Here is a 21,486-nt window from a genome sequence, read left to right on the forward strand (position 1 = left end):
CTATCCTTGAATCAATTCTAATCACGGATGTAGGATATAGAAAGTAATTAGTAATGAGTAATTAAATACTTTTTGGAGAGAGAGTAATTTGTACAGTAATCTAATTACACTATTGAATATGTAATTAGTAACTAGTAATTAATTACTTTTTCAGAGTAAATTACCCAACACTGGTTGAAACCATTATTAATCACTTTTTCAGGCTGGAAAACAAACAAACAACAGCATAAATAAAGCCAAAGATTGAGGAGGCAACTCCACTCCATCCATCAAAGCACTTATTCTGTGGTTTTAAAACTGCACATAAAAAACAAAACAATCAGATGACATCCCAGGATTATGAAGCAGACAGATGCTGAGGAACTGGGAAAATCCTGAAGTAATAAACCAGCGTTCGGGCGGATAGAACCAAACAACATCACGCCGGTGTTGACTGCAATTAACGCGAGGTAGAGGCCGCGGAGATCAAACTGAGGGAAGGTCGTAAATGCACGAGCTATCACGGAGCTCTGCGAAAAAGCGCATAAACACAAGTGATCTATGGGTGTTCAGGTAGTGCGAGTGAATCTACGAGGCGGAAGCGCGGCCGACATTATTCATTTAATGAAATTTCATGCTCTGCCTCTCTCTCTCTCGTTATACGATAAGAAAGGCTTCATGTATTAGATGTAATACTCACTATGTAATTGCGAACGTTCTATGCCAGCATCTAGCGGTTGGTCTTCAGTACACAATCTGCTCAAATGCGCAAATGAATGCGAGTTGTTTGCATTTGTCTCGACAAATGTATCAGCAAATGCAAATATATTTTACAAGACATTGCGTATTCAATTACTAATATACAATGACCTGTATGCGTGATTGTGGATTAAATTGTGAGCTCACAAAAAAATGCTTTAATTTAAAAGGAGAGTTTACTCAAAAATGAAAATAATTTTAGCATTTCTTCATCCTCATGTCATTCCAAACAAGTATGATGTTCTTTTCTTCTGCAAAACACAAATTAAGATATTTAACAAACCAAACAACATCAAACCCCATTGACTTCTATTGCATAAACACAAAACCACCGAGACATTTCTCAAAATATCTTCTTTAGTGTTCTGCAGAAGATAGAAAGTCATACAGGCTTGTAATGACACGAGAATGAAGAAATGATGACAGAATTTTCATTTTTGTGTGAACCCTTTAAGAGAGGTGATCACATATACGTGGAGCCTCTCAAACTATTCCATAGAGACTGATCACAAAAATTCACAGAATATGTCAAATGCAGTTATGGACTAATCACACTATTTATTTAAACAATGTAACAAAACATTACAGATACGTGGCATGCAATGCAACAGAAGACAAACAGCAAAAAAAATCTCATGCACAATCACAGAAAACGATCTACTTTCATTGTTGCTCAAAAACTAAGATGCATTTTGGAATAATTTTGTGACTCCCTTACTCTAAAACAAACTAATTTTGGTGCCTAAAGTTACCATAATTTTTGGCGTCCTTTCTATAAACTATAGTATTTTTAGATAGTGAAAAATTCTTGGCAACCTCAACAAAACTTTCACAGAGGTCCCTTTAAGGACGTTAAGCAAGGTTTTATTATAGTAAAAGTATGGTAAATGTTTTTTTTGTTGTTGCCAGATTAATGTCCATAAACATAGTTTTACTACAAATATTATAAACTGTGGTTCATGCAGCAAAAGCATGGTTAATTTGAGGTTACCATGGTTTTACTTCAAATAAGAAAAAAACATGGTTGCTAAAATTAATGGAACGAATAGTCCGAATAAAACAGCTCAGAGGAGCAATTTTACGAAGCTTAAAGAGGGTCCATATGTTTCAACCCGCAGCCACATTAAAAAACAGGTTCACATTGTGTCAGTTTGAGAAACATCATGCTGGACACGTGCATTCATAATACACCACCGTCAGAATGGAAGTCGATGAAAAGAGAGACAGTCTCCTGCTATGTAATTGTGAGACTAAACCAAAGCGACAAGCATTGAAGAAAGAGCTCAGAGATACCACGAGAAGAAACACAGACCAGCAGAATACAATACAGGTACAAGGCTTAACAAAATTATTACAAGCCTCCGCTGAGAGCGACTCGGGTATCGCCGCAGCACCCAAGACATCCAACCGGCCAACTTGACGTCCAGATGCAATTACTGCGCATCAAGGACGAGCAGATCCACCCCCTGCGTCCCCAAACACGACTGGAAAATTTATTTTGGCTCATTGATTTGCAGGTAATCTGATAAAGCTGTTTTAAAATCGCATGAGAGGCTATTGGCGCTGACCTCGGTTAATTCCCAGAACATGATAAGAAACGTAATCTGATCAACTGGCTGTCGGATCCAGATGCGACTGTGTTCAGGTCAGATATATTAATCAGGCAGTTTTTTTCTGGCAGAGAACAGATCTGATTGGCTGGCCGCTGTAAACCTAGAAACTGAAAAAGGAGATGATTGGCTTACAAAATAAAAAAGCATCTGGTTAGTGTAAATGTAAACAAGATCTCATAGTGACGTCTCATGATGCTAATCATTTTCTTTGTGAGAAAAACTCATTGCTTCTCTGGATATTTCGAAGAATTCAGTCTTTCTTGCAGATCACCTTAACACTGATTCATAGTGTCAGCTGTAGATTTATCATCGCGCAGATGTTCCGATCGCTCCCGTGTTTCAGGTTCCTGCACAGACGCGTGTTTCGAGACGGCCGGAATGATGGGCAACAGCTGGTGGTGAAGTCGTCGCTTCTGACCCGAGCGCGTAGGAATGGGCACCTCTAAATAAACCTGTCAGATGTGGTTAGATATGGCCAGTGCAGGGCACTGCGCCAGCTCCACCCACCTCTCCGAGCCCGCCATCTGTTAAACATGCCACAACCGAACCAAAAGAGCACAGAGACGCACAACGTCGAGAGGGTCTGGCGAGCGTTCAAATAAGCGCCGTAAAAAGAGTCGAATGTATTTGAAGTGGATGTTTTGCAACTCTCGCTGATAAATTAAAACTCCCAGCAGAGGAAATCTATAACAGTGTCAGACAAATAAGACAATTATTTCACGTAATTGCAAAGAAAAACACAAGTAGATCAAGCAGATGAAATGATTTAGGACGTTTCCAAAAGGCGGTCGTACCATGTGCTGTTCCATTACGACTGATGAATGACTGTAGTGTTGGGAAACTGTTCGCTCCATAAGCGGCTGTTGTGTTTCTTTCATGTAATTTACGGATATGAAAAATGTCGACGATAAAAAAACATTACAGACATAAATAATAGTTCACTCTTTCTGTCTGGGCAGAGTAAAATGACTTAATGAATCTAACAAAGTGGACGTTTTCCATCTCTAGCAGCATCACAAAACAGAAAGCATACATTTTCCAAAACACACCTTTATGATCCGTGAACAGAGTCAAAATAAAATCCTAATAAAATCCAAAAGGCTCAGCACCAATGAAGGCTAACCCCGACAATCAAAACCTGCCAAAAGGAGATCGTAGAATGCCAAAAACCATACAGTAGTATACAAAATGGCGTCTTGATGCTACATCAGTAAACTCTCATCCCTATCGCAAGGGGTTGTGGGCAATATTAGCACACAGAGCATGTGTGTCTGTGTGCATTTGGCATTTTATTTTTAACACACTATCATTTTGAACTATTTCAGCTCTTGCACACTGTATGTACCAGTCTGCGAATAAACGTATACAGTCTACAGAAAATATAAGTCAGGATAATGCATAAGATGGAAACGATCTCAGGAGATCCGAACGTTTGTGCACTTACATATTCACTGTATGTATCCTGCACCACCGGAGGGGGAGGTCTGTATCCTGCTGGGGGCGGAGCTCCTCTCGCTCTCTGTGAGGGAACGCCCCTGGCTCTGCTGGACGGAACTCTGCTGGGCGGAGCTCCTCTGGGCGCCGCCCCACGTGGAACTGCAGCATGAGGAGGAGGAACCCCTCCCCTACCCCTGCAAAGCAGACACTTTAGCTAATGTTTCAACATTTACAAATAAACAGTCAAAATAAAGACACACCTGATATACGATAAAGTGCTCTTCGTTAAGAATAATTGATTAAAAGGTGAATGCTTAAATGAATGAAATTAGTTTTGTGCACAAAAAATACATTAACTGTGTATGGAGGAGCAAAAGTACCATTCTATGAAGAAAACTGCATGTTACATTATTTAGAGCAGATAAAGAAGAGCAAGAATAACAGTCAGCAAAGTACATACACAGTATTCGTCAACACATGGGATGCTAAAGCATCCTAGATACCATTTCATGAAGCTAGAGAGATGTAATAAGTGGCAATCTAGTCAAAATGGCTAAATTGAATGAAATACGAACGATTTTAATAACAAAGAATAAGTAGGCATGTTCAAACACTGACTAATAAAGTGCAAACATATTCCACTTGAAAAGTTAACATGTATTTTTTGAGTATACCATGGTCTGTTTGAATACTCGATTCTGATTGGCTGGAAGGTGTGCCTTAAAACCCTTTAACGCAAGGGTATCTGCAGTCAGTTTGATTACATTTGCAATTAATTGACAAAATAACTGTCATTTTCACCTGTTTGATCTAAAATTACACTGTAAACAGCAATAAAAGCTTTAACTTGGCAAATGACCATGGTATAAGCGGGATAATCCACAGCTAGCCGTGCGTTAAAGGAGTTTAATGCACCCCCGCTTCCCGTCGGGTGGTTCCATGTCGTGCATTTAAAACCCTTTAACGCACGGCTAGCTGTGGATTATCCCTTACATGTGACAGTTGATGGACAGAAGCTTGTCTAATGTTAAGAAATCTTTGATTAAATAAAAATATACTTCTGATGATATTCCACTCTAATAGAAGATAGCTGACTGAAATTTCCTCTCCACCACTACAAAAATGAGACAGATTTATTGAAATTTACATTACATTTACATTTGTTCATTTTGCAGACGCTTTTATTCAAAGCGACTTAAAAGTACGAAATGACATTAAAGTCAATCCATGTGAGAATACGCCTGCCAGTTACACAGCATTAAATAACACTGCAGAAAAGTTAGAAACAAAATTTAACTAAACATGCTTTCCTGTTGTTCCTCATTGCATGCTCTCGCTTGCTATAATGTTGCAACGAAACCTGTATATGCATGCGTAAAACGAACCCGGTTTTGTATTTTAGCAGGTGTTCTGCTACACAAATTATGCAATAACGCAAATGCAGCCATAAGATCTATGCTTGAACACAATTTGGTTCGTGAGTCCTATTTGGTATGTTGTTCATCAATGTGATCAAAACTACGTTCCCGGTTGAAAAAAACAGAATATTCTGGTTTGGTATGTTTTGATGCTGGTTTGTGCTGGTTTAAGCTGTTCATGTGCTGGTTTAAGATGGTCATGTGCTGGTCCTTAGCTGGTTTAAGCTGGTCAAACCAGCATCAAAACATACCTAACCCAGCATATGCTGGGTTTTTCAACAGGATCACCATCTTAGTGTCATCATTGACAATAGACAAAATAGGCCTACTCATCTATTTAAGCATCTATTTAAAAAAAATGTACCACCTGCTTTTGTAGTAATTAATTGCGTAATTAATGGCATTAATCTGTATTGCAGGTGGCAAGTGAATAAGAAATACTTATGTCAAATATACACGAATATTTTGAGCGCAAAATCGCTGTCGCACCTGTGCACGCCTGGCGCTGGCGTTCCTCGTGCGCGCGTGCTTGTTTTTCCTCTCGCAGCGGGAACCTTCGCGTCCTCCGAGGCTCCGTTCAGATACGTTAGTTCCTGTAGTTGAGCATGTCTGATCTCATCGTTATAGTCCTGTACGATAAACAACACACGAGCGTTAGTTAATGAGCTGTAACGTGATGTAATGGTCCATTGAGAAACAATATGGCCACATTCTGTATGTACTACTAGCATTAGGCGCGAGTGGATAGTGTAGTGAAAAACAATCGTTACATTGGAAATTGCTCATGAATTGCTATGCATTTCTGTATTTTTTGTTTTTCAGAATATTAGTGATACAGGACCAGGCAGCACAGTGGGGACTGGGGATTGAACCTGAGATGTGGGCGTTACCAGAACGGAACCAGGTGGTTTGAGGGGAGGGGTTAGTGACATCATCCAAAAAGTTACGAAGAACATTTTTTAAATACAATTTATGATTTTTATTTTAAAATATGTGCACAATTTACCAACAATGAATTCTATGGAAATGTGGACTGTAGAACGAAAACTGAATGTTTTTTTATATGTTTATTTCTTCTCAGATAAAAAAGCCCCAAGTATAAATGCCTTCTAAATATAAATATATTATATTAAATTATACTGTGTAATTTTTTTTATAAATTATAACAAATATATACTAACATTATTAAAATATCAATGAAATATAATAAATTATTTAAAAAAATTATATTTTATTATTAAAGTGTATACAGAATAAGACACCGATGGCCTGTTGGCGTTAGGTTGAGGATCCATATGCACAGATGTACCGGAATAAGGAATTTCTTGATCTCCTCCAGCGCGTGACCCATTCTCGCATATGCTTCTGCAGGTGGGGCGAAGACCTCGATCAGAACGTGAAGATCTTCATTGAGGTGTTGATACTTTGCCTCGCCACTCTTTCGAAGTTCCTCCTCCTTGAAATGAAAAAACATGAACATATATACATTTGATTTCGCATTTAAGATTGACACTTTACTAGTACACTATAATCACCCGGGACGATTGCATTGCCACTGCTGTGCTCAACCACTACCGCTGAAGCCACTAAGAAACTAAAAATATCTTTTAGACATGTAATACGTCTTTCTTTTATATTTCTGCTGAAGACTTTTTAATTTTTAATTATTTTAACCTGAATGACCAAAAAAAATTTCCCGAAAGGATATAGCCCATTTCTTTTGTAATAATTTCTAAAAATACCACCTTTGAAATGTCACATACATGCCAGATGTGAATAAATACATAGAATAAATTATTAAACTGCTCACGCCATGCATATTTAATTCAATTAAAATTATAATTACAAATGCAAATCCATTAACACTTGGCCAGTAAGTCTGGTTGAGGGGGGGTGTATCAGCGCTGGCCACCGGAAAGCAAAACAAGCGAAATTTAACGAGCACAGTGAGACAGACACATAGGACGTAATGACATCAGCCCACCTGTCAGACATACAGCTCGCCGCAGGGGTGTCAATGCTTCCTGCTTTGTTTTAGAAGCAGTGTAAGATTCCTTCACTGTAAAGTTTCTCATTTGGAGTAAATATGGGGTATTTTTGTCTCCTGCGTTTCCTCTGATGCCATGCAGTTAATCATGTCTCTAAGACAGTCGCTGTTGTGCAAATGAGATGCTAATTTCCTACTCAAATCTGCCGTTCGTCGAAGGAGGTCAACACAGTGTAGATGGAGTAATGGACTGTTTTGTGCGTGTGTGCATTTTATTTCTTTAATATGACATATTTCCACAAGAATTAAAGAAGGTATTAAAAAAAAAAGTAGGACAGTGAATTAGCTGGAAAGAATGGTGCCAGATGTACAGTATATGTGAGTTTGCTGTGGATTGTTAAAGGGATAGTTTACCCAAAAATGAAAAATATGTCATAATTTACTCGCCCTAAAGTTGTTTCGAACCTGTTTACATTTTATTGTAATGCTAAACACAAAGAAGGATATTTGGAAGAACGTTTGGAACCAAACAGTTCTGGGTCACTATTGACTCCCACTCTTCAAAAGATCTTCTTTTGTGTTCAACAGAACAAATAAATGTTTACAGGCTTGAAGCAACTTGAGGTTGCGTAAATGATGACAGTATTTTCATTTTTGGGTTAACTGTCCCTTTAAGGACTTCTCTCCTGAATCACGTCCCACTTACTGACATGGAGGTCAAAGGTCAATATTCTCCATGTCCACATATGATAGAATGGAAACATTTTTTTTTTCAAATCATATAATATTGCTTACTATGGAGAGGCTCAGAGATGACGTATTTTTGTATGCAAAACCCGGAAGCGAGTTAGCATTTTAGGACTTCCGGTTCCATCGCTCCAAAGTCTATGGGTTTTTAATGAATGGGTTTTTGGTAAATCGCCTGAGATAAGGTCTGTGGTAAACAAAACCTCTAAATATTTTCCCGATTATGACCCGCTTGTGATTTTTTAAAGCCTTTTTGTGTCTTAAAAACGGCGGTTGCTAACAAGTTGCTAAAAGCGACTACTTCCTTTGGCGGGGACGTTAGACGTCATCGGGCATATAAAGCTCACAAATAATGAAACATGGGCACAAATCTCTTAAAACGTAGATGCGGATTCATTCACGGAGTAATTACTTACCAGGGAACACATTTTTAATAAAGTTTGAAAGAGTTGTAGGATAATTTGTAAAGATTATCTTGATAGACAAAATGTGTAAACATCATAAACCTTTGTTAATCACAGAGCTTATTTTTTGCGATCTTCCAAAAGTCTATGAGAAAAATGCATAGGCTTTCGGTCGAGGGAACCAGCGCGGCGCTTACTTCCGGGTTAGCCTACAAAAATATATCATCTCTGAACCTCTCCATTACTGCCAAGCAATGGGGGATTAAAAGTGAGAGTGTTTCTATAAACACAAATGTTTACACTGGTATACACAAAGGCAAAGCTTTGATTTTGCACTTTTCATTTAAATATGGTATAAGATCAGCAAAACAACGAGAAGAAAGATGCATTGAAAAATGAAAGCTAAATGTCCCCTTTTTGACAGCTTGCACTCAAGCTAACATTACATATTTCTTCTTTTTACCTCATAACTTTTCTCTGTGTTTAAATTACATTTTGAAATCCAAATTTTCAATATGATCTCATATTTTTTGGACCATCCTGTATACCATACATTTCTAAATCGCACTAAATGGTTTCCAAAAAGCGCCCTCCGGGTTTGGGATGTTTACCGTATGTTTACCATCAATGATGTTTGACATATTCTGTAAAATTTGTTTCTGCGAATTCTAGAACATCAAAGGGGATGAGAGGAAAGTCAGTGAGAAGCCCAGCAGACAGGTGAGCGAATCAGAATTCAACACATCCAATTTTACACGGCACGATTCTCTCTCTCTCTCCTCCAGAGATCGTGTTCACCAAACTCTGACAGGACCGGAGCAGTGCAGCAGTCAATAACAACACGGCCAATTAGTAGATAAAACCTTCCAGAACATCCCGAGTTCTGTACGAGCTGTCTGAAAGGAAAAGGAGCGCTTGTGTAAACAGTCGATAGAATCGCGAGCGTGCTAATACATGCACGTATCTACATGACCGCTGGAAGAGGCACTTAGAAACATCCCAGAACCAACAACTGTTCACGCACACACAACCAGAAAATCAAAAACATGATTGCAAAGGTACCGTAGTAGGAAGAAATTGCTTATACATTTCTTTGTTCTGTAGATATTTTTCTATAAAGAAGATATTTTGAAGAATGTAGGAAAGCAAACAGTTCTGGGGCACTATTGACTACCATTGTCACTTTTCCTAGCACGGTAGTCAATGGTGGCCAAGAACTGTTTGGTTACAAGCATTCGTCCAAATATCGTTCTCGGTGTTCATCAGAACAACGGAATTTATGCAGATCTGGAACAACTCGAGGGTGCGTAAATGATGACAGAATTTTCATTTTTGGGTGAACTGTCCCTTTAAATACGATGCTGATTTAGTGGCATACAGTAACAGTGCGGTCTCTGTATCCGTTTCTCTGCCCCATGTTTCCTGTTTTTGTTCCGTCTGAGAGGACGCTGAGTTTTGCATTATTTTTATTACTATATCCCTCTCTCCAGGTGAGGACGAGGGAGGGCCCATCAAAAACTATCGATCGAGCGGTTGTTGACATCGTTCAGATTGCTTCCCACCGGTGACAGCAGAGACAATGAGACAGTGAGTTGGAAAACAGGACAAAAGCCCCGTGTCCATACAGTTAGATTAACAGCGCAGAGGGATTATATAGGAAACTAATACATAAATAAAAGTCCAAGAAAGAAGAATACCTTTTCTTTGTCTCTCATGGATCCTTTGCCGAGGATGGACATCTTGGTCAGCGTGTCCTCTTGTAGCCGTTTTAATGAGTTCCCTCGGGGACCCAGGAGTTTACCCACAAAATTAAACTACAGAAAAAAAAGAGAAAGAGAGAGTTTAACTTTGCAATGATATCTTCTAATTACTATTCCGTCTAACATTTCAATTATGTAAAAAGAAAGAAAAGTTAATTATTATCAAATCAGTTTATTGTCATTTTCTCACCCTCGCCATCCAATTCCATTACCCATGACCCTCTGTTTTCTAATTACACTTGCTTTAATTTTCAATTATTTGAGTACAATTGTAGGTAATGAACACTGTAGTCTTAGCATTAGCTTTTTCATTGTTCGAAATGAATTTTAAATGGACGTCAGTAGTTTAAACAGAATGAGCAACTAAGAAACCCAAACGCAAACCCAAGCATTTGTGTTTTATACAAGGGCACAAAAACCTAAAGTTGCTCTAGAAAGAGTCGCATCTGTGCGAGAGGCTTCGCTGAATCACACGACACAAGCTCTATATCAGACGCACGGACGGTTTTGTGTCACGCTCACGTGGAAAAGGGTGGCAAAGATCAAAGACACGAGAGGAAGAAAAATGAGATGGAAAGATTCAGCAAAAGCCCAGAGAGGCTGTGGTAAAGGGCAGGTAGAGGAGGTGAGGGGCTTCTGTGTTGCTCTTGTTAAAACGCTTCAGCTGTTCCTGCTGTCTGGACTTCCGCTGAGCGGAAGATCAAACCCTGCCACCCATAAAGACCTCGGAGAAACATCACAGAACCTGTGACCCGCTCTAGATATTCCTCAACCACAAAGCGTGGTTTTAGAAACGGAGAGAGTGCGGTTAATAGTGAACGTTAAAACCACAAATATAGAATTACAGTAAAGGATAAAGCACAGTCTAATTCACATAATACACAAAGTATGTACGTTATACGTCTGTACAAGGCAAGGCAAATTTATATATAGCACAATTTATAGATTTGTTTCTAAAAATCAAATTTATGGTATTTATTATTATTCCTTATTAATCAACATTATTCATAATATATACTGTATGTTTTGTCAAGAAAATAGAAAAAAAATCTGTTAACATAAACTAGTATTACTACCACTTTTTATAAAATCATATCACAGATGCCTCTGTCTCAAGAAAGGCTTTAGATTATATGTAGGCATTTTAAATTTGTTCTTATTTATTCATAATTAGTCTTTGTTTAATAAACTTTTAGGGTTATATAACTGATCTGGCAATACAGTGGAAATCACATTGAAATAGCACAGAATAACGAGCATCTCTAGAATAGTAACTTAAATTAATATACAACTATTAATAATTAATATTGAAATATTAAAAAAATCAAACTCTTCATTGCAGACTTATCCTGGCAAATTTGAGCCGACTTGACTATTGACACAATTATACTGTATATGTGACATATATCACCCGAGACACGTGCCTGCTTTCTATTCTCATTAGCTGCCAGTATTCTGTGTGCTTTTAGGTGCATGTTCTCTCTAAAAAGTGCTTTAGGAGCGTGAGATGTCCTGCTGCAGTCCACGGCTGTTTCATTAGCCGCTTTCATTAGACGGATGTTAGCAGGCTGTTTTGTTTAGCTGCTCTTTAATGGTGTAATCTGGTGATATTAAGGCCTGTAAATGACAGCGTGGGCCTTAATCTGAACATTAAACACAGCGGCGAGCTGCGTGAGGATTTACGTAAGCTCTAAAGCACTCAAACGCTACCGAAAGCGTCCGCACAGACATTAAAAACACGCAGTGCTCTTCCTCCATGAATGAAAACACACACAGAAGCGATGAAATCGACACGTATACACAAAAATACACAAAAGAAATGGAAACGTATACATGATTTTTAAAGTGATAGTTCACGCAAAAATTAAAATGCTGTCGTCATTTACGAAGCCTATTGTCGTTTCAAACCTGTATGCCTTTCTTTCTTCCGCAGAACACAAAATAAGATATTTGGTAAACAAACAGCGCCGGCACCCATTCACTACTGTATGGACACAAAACCAATGCAAGTGAATGGGTTCCAGGTAACAACATTCTTCAAAATATCTTCTTTTGTGTTCTGCGGAAGAAAGACAGGCATACAGGTTTGGAATGACATGAGGGTGAGTCCATTCATTTTTCAAGAAATCAGGAGTAAACTTGGGCCACATCCACGCCAAGCCAGAGCTTTCCTTATCCAATCTTTTTACCTTCAAATTCTGTAACCATGGCATTGTCTCAAGAAATATCTGCCAACACACGAAACCACTGAAACTGACGCAAAACGATGTAGTATACATGCCAAATCAGTATGTGGCGCTGTAATTCTGTTACACTAAAAAGGGACTTGGAGGATGTGCATAAACCTTGTTGTGGCTAGAAGGGATACAGCTACCTCCACTGGGCATGCGCACTTCAATACCGCATCATTTTTGTCACTCTGACAAAAATCAGCTTTTTTTATTGTAAGGTTAGGTTTATGGTTGGGGTAGCCTAGGTGTAGGCGTTAGCTAATGTAATTTATTGTAATTTTATGGCGAGATTATGCATGACTTCTGGCCGTAACTGTATCCCTAGCCACAGCCCATAAACCTTGCGTGCTGGGGGTTCATTTCAGAAAATATACAGATTTGCTGTACACACGAAAACGCAAGGGTGTCGTTTGGATTCATCCACTCTGGGACCCGGTTTAAAAAAATATCAGTTATATACGATACAAAATTTGTACGTATAAACGCGTCTCCGTGTGGGTGGCCTCTTGGTAAGCGGGTTTGTTTAAATCTCCAACCCTAAGTATGAGTTGTATTGTTTTTTCCAAAAAGATCACCATCGCTTGATCATGCAGTCTTGAGACAAAAACATCCTCTGGAAAAAGATAATAACAATTATCAGATAAAACACAGCGAATGAAAGGAAGCTTTTAATGCTTATATGGAAGGAGGACGGAGGATAAAGTACCCGACGGGTGTATTTTTATATATCTCACCATGACATTCATTATGAATTCATTTTAGTTGCAGATTGCATCAGGTAATGAGGGCAATTTACCGATCCTTTAACTGATAGTGTCCTGATGCTAATGCAGAATCACATTTTCCTCAAAAACAAAGGAACCCATATGTCATATATGAAACTCCTTTTGTTTATCGTTTTATGGAAATATCAGTCTTGCTCTGTTTGCTTGATAAAGATGTGTGTGTTTAGGCGTGTGTAGAATTGTAATATTCTGGTGAACTATTCCTTCCAGCAACTGTAGTATGTGACCAACCAAGTGTCTATTTCTTATGAACTCGTATGCCGTAAAAACAAAGCTAGAAGTGATGTTCAGAAGTAAAACTATTCCAATCAGATTCATCACACCCCCCTCCATCTCTCTCAGCATCCACCTGTCAGATCGGACAAATTGAATTTGTCTTCCCCCAGTAGCCGTCTGAAGCCCTAAACAGCGCATTAGTGTCTACAGTCATCAGAGCTGTCAAAGACAATCTGTTTAGCGCGACGCTGTGTGACATTACACTGGCATTCTCGCTCCGCCGCCGATAATTGCTTTATTTGAAGTGGCCGATCGTTGCCCGCGTAACGGCGAGGGCTCGCGCGCGCCGACATCCCTTTTAGCTCCGAGATGAAATTTAATTTACCAGACCTGACATCGGAATCTTTCTTTCTACCGAACGGCTGTCCTAAATTGTATCGCTATGACAGACGCTGTCAGTCACCGCTGTGGTGCGATTAAACCTTGCGGTCGGGAGAAGTCACCTGAGCTCGCCAAGAGCACAGAAATGTCACCGGTGCGTTAGCAGGTAAACTGAGGTGAACGTGTGAGAGAAGTGGGTTTGAACGCTGTTCTCCGCATCTCAATTTTACTTTCCAATAGAATAGAAAAAAAGTCATAAAGAGACGAGAATATCACATTGGCTAGTATGCAACCATCCTACAGGAGCATCATGGTACTCTATTTCTATTTTGTTTGTCTCTGAGCGATGGAAGTCGCAACACCAGTGTGTGTGTGTGTGTGTGTGTGCTGCGTGTGTGTGTGTGCGTGTGTGTGTGTGTGTACCCGTTTATTGGGTCTTGTTGGGCACTGTTCATGGGTAACAGACCTCTAATGTGGGGGTAAAGTGTATTTGTGTGTATTTTTGGTGGGGCGGTGATATTATGTGTGTAAGTTTGTGTGCATTTAATGCGTTACCCTCCTCAACACACTCCCTCTGGGATCCCAGAACCCATTTACACACCTTCTGCAAAAATAGCTCATACACACATTATCACTCTCTGAATGTGCCTGCGCGCGCGCATGTGTGTGAATGTGTGTGTGTGTGCGTGCGTGTGTGTGTGTGTGTACCGCTTTGAGTTGTAGACCAGCGGTGTGAGGACAAAGAGAGTAAAGTGAGGACATTTTGGCTGGTCCTCACTTCCAGAGACCCCTTTAAAGGGCTGTTTGAGGGTGAAGACTTGGTTTTAGGGTTTAGGTTATAATTAGGCATTGCGTCAATGTATGTCCTCATAAAGATAGCTGCGCAAACATGTGTGTGCATACGTGCACAAATGTGTTTATTCAGTCCATCTGTTGTCAGTGTTGGGGCATGAATTGTTGGTTAAAATGTTAATGTGATATAACAGTGTGTGTTTAAATGTGTGCGCATGTCTTTTTGTCATGAAAAATAAGCTAATTTAGTTGTTAAAACTGGTTTGGTGTTATGGGAGTGTATACTTAAGTAATTACCCTTGAAAAACAGTCCGCTAGTCATAAGTAAACATGCGATGAGTTAACAAGCGAGTAAACGTGCGTGTGGACAGGTTTTGCCGACATTGTGAGAACCAAATGTTCCCACATGTGCAGTAAAACCTGAAATCAGCTACATCGTGAGAAGCCAACGGCCCCCATAAGACAAGCAGCTTAATAAATATAATAAACAATGGAGATGTAAAGCAGCAGAAAGGTTTTCTGAGGGTTCGTTTCAGGGGCAGAAAATATCACGAGCTCAATATAAAAACAAGGGAAGGTAATGAAAAGTCTGCGATATGATAAAACAAATGTGTGTGCTTTTCTCTCATAATGTTATATTATTATTTCTCCTTCACTCTCTTTCTCCGTTTCTTCAGTGAACCTCAAAACACACACATTGTTTTAATCATATCTATCTAAAACTCTTTCACTAAGAAGCATTTTTTTACACGCACACACACACATGCACACACACGCACACGCACACACACACACACACACACATGCACACACACAGATGTGATAATGTGATATTCCGCCATCAAGGTCACTATAACCTCCACATCTTTGAAAGAAAAAAGTCCTCAAATAACACACTCGACAGCAACAATATGGAAATTAGGACCATTTGCTGGAATCGCCCTGCGTCTCGTTCAATATCGAAATCACGTTGCTATTAAAATGCATCTGTGCCATGAAGTGCTTTTTATGCCTCTGAATGACTGCATGAGCGGAAAATATGAAAGACATAAAGGCTATCAGCTGCGAAAAGAAACGTGCCCTCCGCAATGACATACGCCAAGGATTTCCGCTTCAATTTTACAGAGTCATCAAGTTATGGCCCTACACCGCACTGCGTGTAGTCATCTGGATTTTAACAAATCAACGATTTTGCAACCACTGCAAAATCAAGTGCTCAACACTTAATAGAATAAAGCTTTAACCATAACGGTCATGTGTGAACAAACAAATCTCGTCTCGCAAAGAACAGCTTATGAACTGTCATTTTGTCAAGTTCCCTATTGGTTTTGGTGTGTGAACAAAACATTTTTAAGGTCTACTCATGTATACTTTTGAAATGACTTAAGTAGACGAGGAAGAAACCCTGAGAAGAATCACGAGTCAACTGGGGAAGCCTACTCAGTCCAATGCTCATTCAAAGTGATTACATACATACATACATACACAATTACACATATGAAAACATAAAACATGGAAAGCTGTTGTTTGTATGAATAACAGAAACCGGTAGATACCGTATGATGCTATTTATACCAGATCAAACACCAAAAAATACTGTCATACTCACTTTGGGAAACTGTTTTACTGGGATCAACACCTTCTGGCCCAGTTTCATGTTCTTATTAATGACCACATCAATGAACTTCTCATCCTCTTTGTCTTCATCTTTCTGAATCTTTTCAATTTCTGCAGAGAAAGAGAGAGAGAGTTAGTCTGATCATGATATTTACAGCAGAGTGAGCATCTGCCCAGTCATTTGAGAGACAAAAATTAAAAATGCTAATTTTTTGTCCAGATTAATCATGTGATTAAAAGATTCATACGAAATGACAGTGTGGCAAAACCAACATGCCTGAAGACATAAAACTGAGAAGACCCCTACGAACCCTCATGATCTGTGTCATGTTTTGAAACTATGAAATATAGGTAAAATTGAGTAACCCTAAGAAATCGATCCTAAAATCAATTTTAATATAGCAAAATAATAGTGCTAATATTAATCATACATTAGTATAAAAAATAAGAATGCAAAAAATGACGATAATAATTTCTTATTGTACACACGTCACATGCATAAATATATATATACAGTATACACAGTATATATATATTATAACAGTATAGTCATTTATAATAATTAAAAAAATATTTATATTTTCTGAAAAAATCTTTTTGACTTGATGGTTTATCACTCATTAAATCAAACACTCTGTACATTTTAAAAAAATGCTTCAAATGAACATGAACACACATTTTCAATTTCTAAGATCTTTTAAACGTTTCTCCTTTTTATCATATCAGACGTGCTAATTTGCTGTTGGTCCCTGTACGATCCGCATTTTGACTGATCAGTGGACCGTGAAATAGCTTCTATTGGCCACGCTTTGATTCAATTGGATGTGCTTGGAGATCATATCTGATCTGTCATTTTTCAGTGATTGGTGGATATTTCTGTCGGCGTGGCAAACGTTGTCTGATTAGACATTAAAGTGGGTTAATGAGCTGATCATGCATGCACACAAGCCCTTGTTTTTTGGAGACACAGTGGGGTGTTGGGATATTAGTCACATAATGGATTCTTCTATACGTGTATGGGTGGTATTATCTCTGCGGGTACTTGCGTGTATATTTCACATTACAGGGACGATGGACAGTAAAGATGGGCAATATACAGCTAAAAAGAATGTTTTTAACCTTATGACTGTCTTCAGGAAATGTATGTATTTGCTTTAAAATGACTCAACCCACTTATTTTTTCCGTCAGAGGAAACATGTCACTGCGGCCAAGTAGACTTAGAAGATGGTGGGAGGGTTCACTAAATCATCATCACATACTGTATATATAGTTTTTGACGCATTTTAGCATTCGAAAGGACCTCTTTTCCTACGCAGTCAATCCCGTCGGTCGGGATATAAAACTTATCCATTAAAAACCTGCCCATTAACTCTTAATGATATTTAGAGCACTTCACAACACTTTAAAAATTAAACGAATTTCTGATGATCACTTTAACAATCTGTCATCTTTTGATGCTTATTGCATTTTAATATTCAAGGCGCTTTTCTATTATTTGTGTTTGGGTGATGACAGTTAATGCAAAATTAAGACATTCGTCTGTCCCAAGACTAAGCGACAGGCACTTCTACCCAAAGAGTTACAGGGAGACATCAAAAATAAAGTCGCCAACTGGCGCGTCTAGATGAGATCCCACCAATTCTCAGTCCACCAAAAAATGAAAATTCTGTCATCATTTACTCACCCTCAAGATGTTCTAAACCTGTATAAATGTTTTTGTTCTGATGAACGCAAAGTAAGATATTTGGAAAAATGTTAGCGACTGACATTTCTGAGACAGCATTGACTACCATAGCAGGAAATTATTGTATCTTTTGTTTTTTTGTTCTGTTGAACACAAAATGAGATATTATAATGTCCCAGAAATCTCAGTTGCTAACATTTTCTTTGTGTTTGACAGAACAACAGAAAAATAAAAAAAGTATAAAGGTTTGGAACAATTTGGGGGGAGTAGCCTAATTCATAAAGGGATTTTCATTTTTTGGGTGGAGTATCCATTTAAGAGTGTAATTTGGTCATTCGGTGTATGCCAAATGTGGCCTCATTCCACTTGCATCAGAAACTGAGAAATAAACTAGACTCCCGAGCTGTGAAAGAGCAACATTTGAGCAATAAAATGTTCCTCTAGGCAGGGGTAAGCCTTTCCCAGACGAGTTCTGTCTCACACATTATTAGAAAATATCGAGTAATATATACGCGTGTGTAGCTTCACCAGGAGAAAAAGACCAAACGTTCCAGGCCTTCAACTCCTAGTTTCACAGGTCCACAGAGAGAGAGAGAGACGATTCATCTCATTGCTTCATTATTCCACTAGTGGAGGGGCACAAAACACACCCATGAGAATACTGTGAAAAATATCATTTCCCTCCTAAGATAACCAGCGGCCATCCCAGAGGAGTCGCAGTTCAGAGGATTGTGACCTACAGACAAATCTTCGCTTTGGAAGAATGGCTTTTGCATTGTTATAGCTGCGGACGCTTAAAGTGAACATTACGCTAATAAATTGACAAAATATTTAACACGCGTATCCCATTCAAAACGCCACTCATGTCTGTGAAACATGCTGTCCGCTTGTTTTAGCACCGTAATCACTAAAAGAAGTATGCAAAGTAGTTTTTCTATAGGCCACTTTTGAAAACGTAAATAACGCTGGTCCAACACAGGTTCAAAAAAACGTCCTCTTTCAGTTTTTTAACACAGCACAGATGTTCAAACAGAATACAACCAACAGACCAAATATATCCGAATCAAAACATTCAACAATTATCTTTAAGATTTCATTATATATGTACGATTTAAAATAATGAAATTAAAAGACGAAACCGCTTCTGGACCAGTGTTCACATCTGGCAAAGTGGTCTATAGCTTAATTCGTACAGCATCGTGTTAGTGGTTATGGGTTTGATGGGCGTCCAGAGTTAAATTTAATTCACTTTTAGGGATATAACAATATACTCATGATTTGACACAATATATAATACTGAGTTCACGATTTATTTCCAAAACATGAACAGTTCTCAAATGTTTGGTATAGAATAAATTAAAGGTTTAATTGAACCTTCAGCATGTAAATGAACAAAAACTGAACAGGCCTGTCATTGAAAAGTAAAACTACTTTTTAACATAAAATGATACAATTAAATTTAAACAAAGAATAAAACATGCTAATCAAGAATACTAAACCATAAGAGCTTCTCAAAGCAGTAAGAGAACAATTTTTTAAAAAGTTCACTAATAGGATCAAACAGATGTTATGTCATTCAAATATCGTCATATCGCATTTAAAAAATGTGTCACGATATATATTGTTACACTAACTTTGGATAAACGTATCTGCTCGATGCATAAATGTAAATATAAGTTCATAGCAGGTCACGGTGTTCTAGCGTACTTAACTGGCACAGCATCATTCCACCACAGCAATCCAGAAACCTAAGTTGACTTTAAAACTCCTATAAAACTGTCGACTGCACTGTGCATCTGGATATACGACCAATTATAATGTTCGTCTCTTTGATTTCATCAATTACGACTGTCATGACTGGTACAAAAATGCACACAAACAACTTTTCACTTTGTTTTAACTCTTGTTTGCCGCCTAATAGCGAGATGTTTAAAGGCAAACAGCACTAGATTTTTTTAATCTAATTACAATAGAAAAAAGGCTTGTTTTGCAGCAAAGTGGGTGTGATACGTTGTAGCACTATTTCAGCACACGTTGCATGTGACGCAAATGTTCCGCCTTCTTTGTCATGACGAGGTGAGGTCTCTCTAGGCTTTAGTGCATTAGGTCGAACTCCAAAAACCTTAAACTGCAATGAAAAAAGTCTCGTCCAGTTTCCTTTTGTGTCTACGTCTTTATCGTGACATGTTTACATTGTTTACAGGAATAAGAAATGCACACAGGAACAGCACTCGTGATGAGAAAGAAAAGGAAAATTTGGAAATGCAATTTGTAAAGTGGGATTTAGATCGTTCCATTACAAAAATCATACACTGGCGTGTTTTACGAGATTATGGATTCCCTCATAAGACTCCAGCAGAAGAGAGGAGCCAGAAAACACTGCATTAACTCCTCCGATTTCACATCCTGCTACACAAAAAACGTGCCAGAAGGGGAATGTAGACAATAATGCCTGAGGATCTGAGAGACTGGAAGAGCTGTGGAATCCTGGAAAAGCCCGTTAAACGAGAAGACCGCTTCTACACGAGAACATGAAGTGAGAATGGATTTTTGATTTACATGTTATTATAGAGGTCTTGTAGAGCAGAAGGTCTGTTTAATACCCTTAGTAATGCATTTTTTGCTTTAAAGTACTGTACAGAGTAAAGTAAAAATATTAATCTTTTTCCCATTTCACTTGGCAAAACGTCTAGTTAAAAAATCAATAATGAAATAAGTCAAAAATGATTCGATAACTACATTTCACTGTCAATGAGAAGGTCTGGGCACTGTGATTTTTTATTTTTAGTTTGAATATTTGAAGAGTTTGGTTCCAAAACGAGAACTCAGTTTTTAACATTTTTCCAAAATCATATTTTTTATTATGTTATCATGTTTTTAGTGTGTTTTATTGTGTTCGTTAGCTGTATTTCTTGAGTTATTATGGCTTAAATCAAAACAAACCAACTGCAATTTGATTGATATTCATTGGAATGCACAATATAAAAACATGATTTTTGAAAAATAAAAAAACGGAGTTATCTCATTTTGGATCCAAACTCTTCATTTACACTTTTATGATTCTTATCAAAAGTGGACAAACATGTTTTTTGTTTATTTTCCCACTGCATCATTTTTTCAGTATATCTTGAAATTCTTAAACCAAGATAAATTTACTTGAGAAGCAAATTACTTGATATATAAAAAATATATATTTTTATTTAAGCTACGGCAGATATTTTTCTTGTTTTATTCATTAAATCACTTCATTTTGAAATTGCCTTTTACAAAAACAAGTAAGGGATAATGTACAGGCAGCCGGTTGTTATCGCAGAAATAAGCCCCAACAGTGTGATAAGGACCCGACGTGAATCTTGTATCACACTGAAGGGGCTTATTTCGCGATAACAGCCGGCTGCTTGTACATTATCCCGCTTATTACACGGCCACTTGCCACATGAGGAAAAAACTGTGAAATTGAAATATTTGATCAGCTTATTTTTACCGAATGCACACCTTCCGCGAGGAAAAGCCATTTACTTTCGGTTTTAAGGTAAGAAACGATGTTCAGATGTCACGAACAGGCAATTTGGTTTAATCATTTTGTAAATATAACGTCATATATGTTATTTAAAGATATATTTACATTTAATTTGTCAAAAAAAACCTGTCAAAATTATTTGCTGCATCCAAGTT

At 38.1% G+C, this 21,486-nt stretch overlaps 1 protein-coding gene across 3 annotated transcripts in view; it reads right to left on the reverse strand.

Moving 5' to 3' along the window:
- The window catches only part of khdrbs3 (KH domain containing, RNA binding, signal transduction associated 3), a 92,461-nt gene that overhangs the window by 29,608 nt on the left and 41,367 nt on the right, over positions 1-21,486 (reverse strand). For all 3 annotated transcript variants that reach the window (XR_008964524.1, XR_008964523.1, XM_057354575.1), the window contains exons 2-6: positions 16,119-16,237; positions 10,042-10,158; positions 6,516-6,662; positions 5,696-5,835; positions 3,796-3,982 (exon numbers count right to left, since the gene is read on the reverse strand). Coding sequence is in view for 1 of the 3 variants with exons in the window: in XM_057354575.1 (XP_057210558.1) it covers positions 3,796-3,982; positions 5,696-5,835; positions 6,516-6,662; positions 10,042-10,158; positions 16,119-16,237 (710 nt within the window). In the remaining 2 variants the exon portion in view is untranslated. The remainder of the gene's footprint in view (positions 1-3,795; positions 3,983-5,695; positions 5,836-6,515; positions 6,663-10,041; positions 10,159-16,118; positions 16,238-21,486) is intronic.

Source organism: Triplophysa rosa, linkage group LG16 (assembly GCF_024868665.1).
Source record: "Triplophysa rosa linkage group LG16, Trosa_1v2, whole genome shotgun sequence".
In the NCBI taxonomy this organism is placed as follows: domain Eukaryota; kingdom Metazoa; phylum Chordata; class Actinopteri; order Cypriniformes; family Nemacheilidae; genus Triplophysa; species Triplophysa rosa.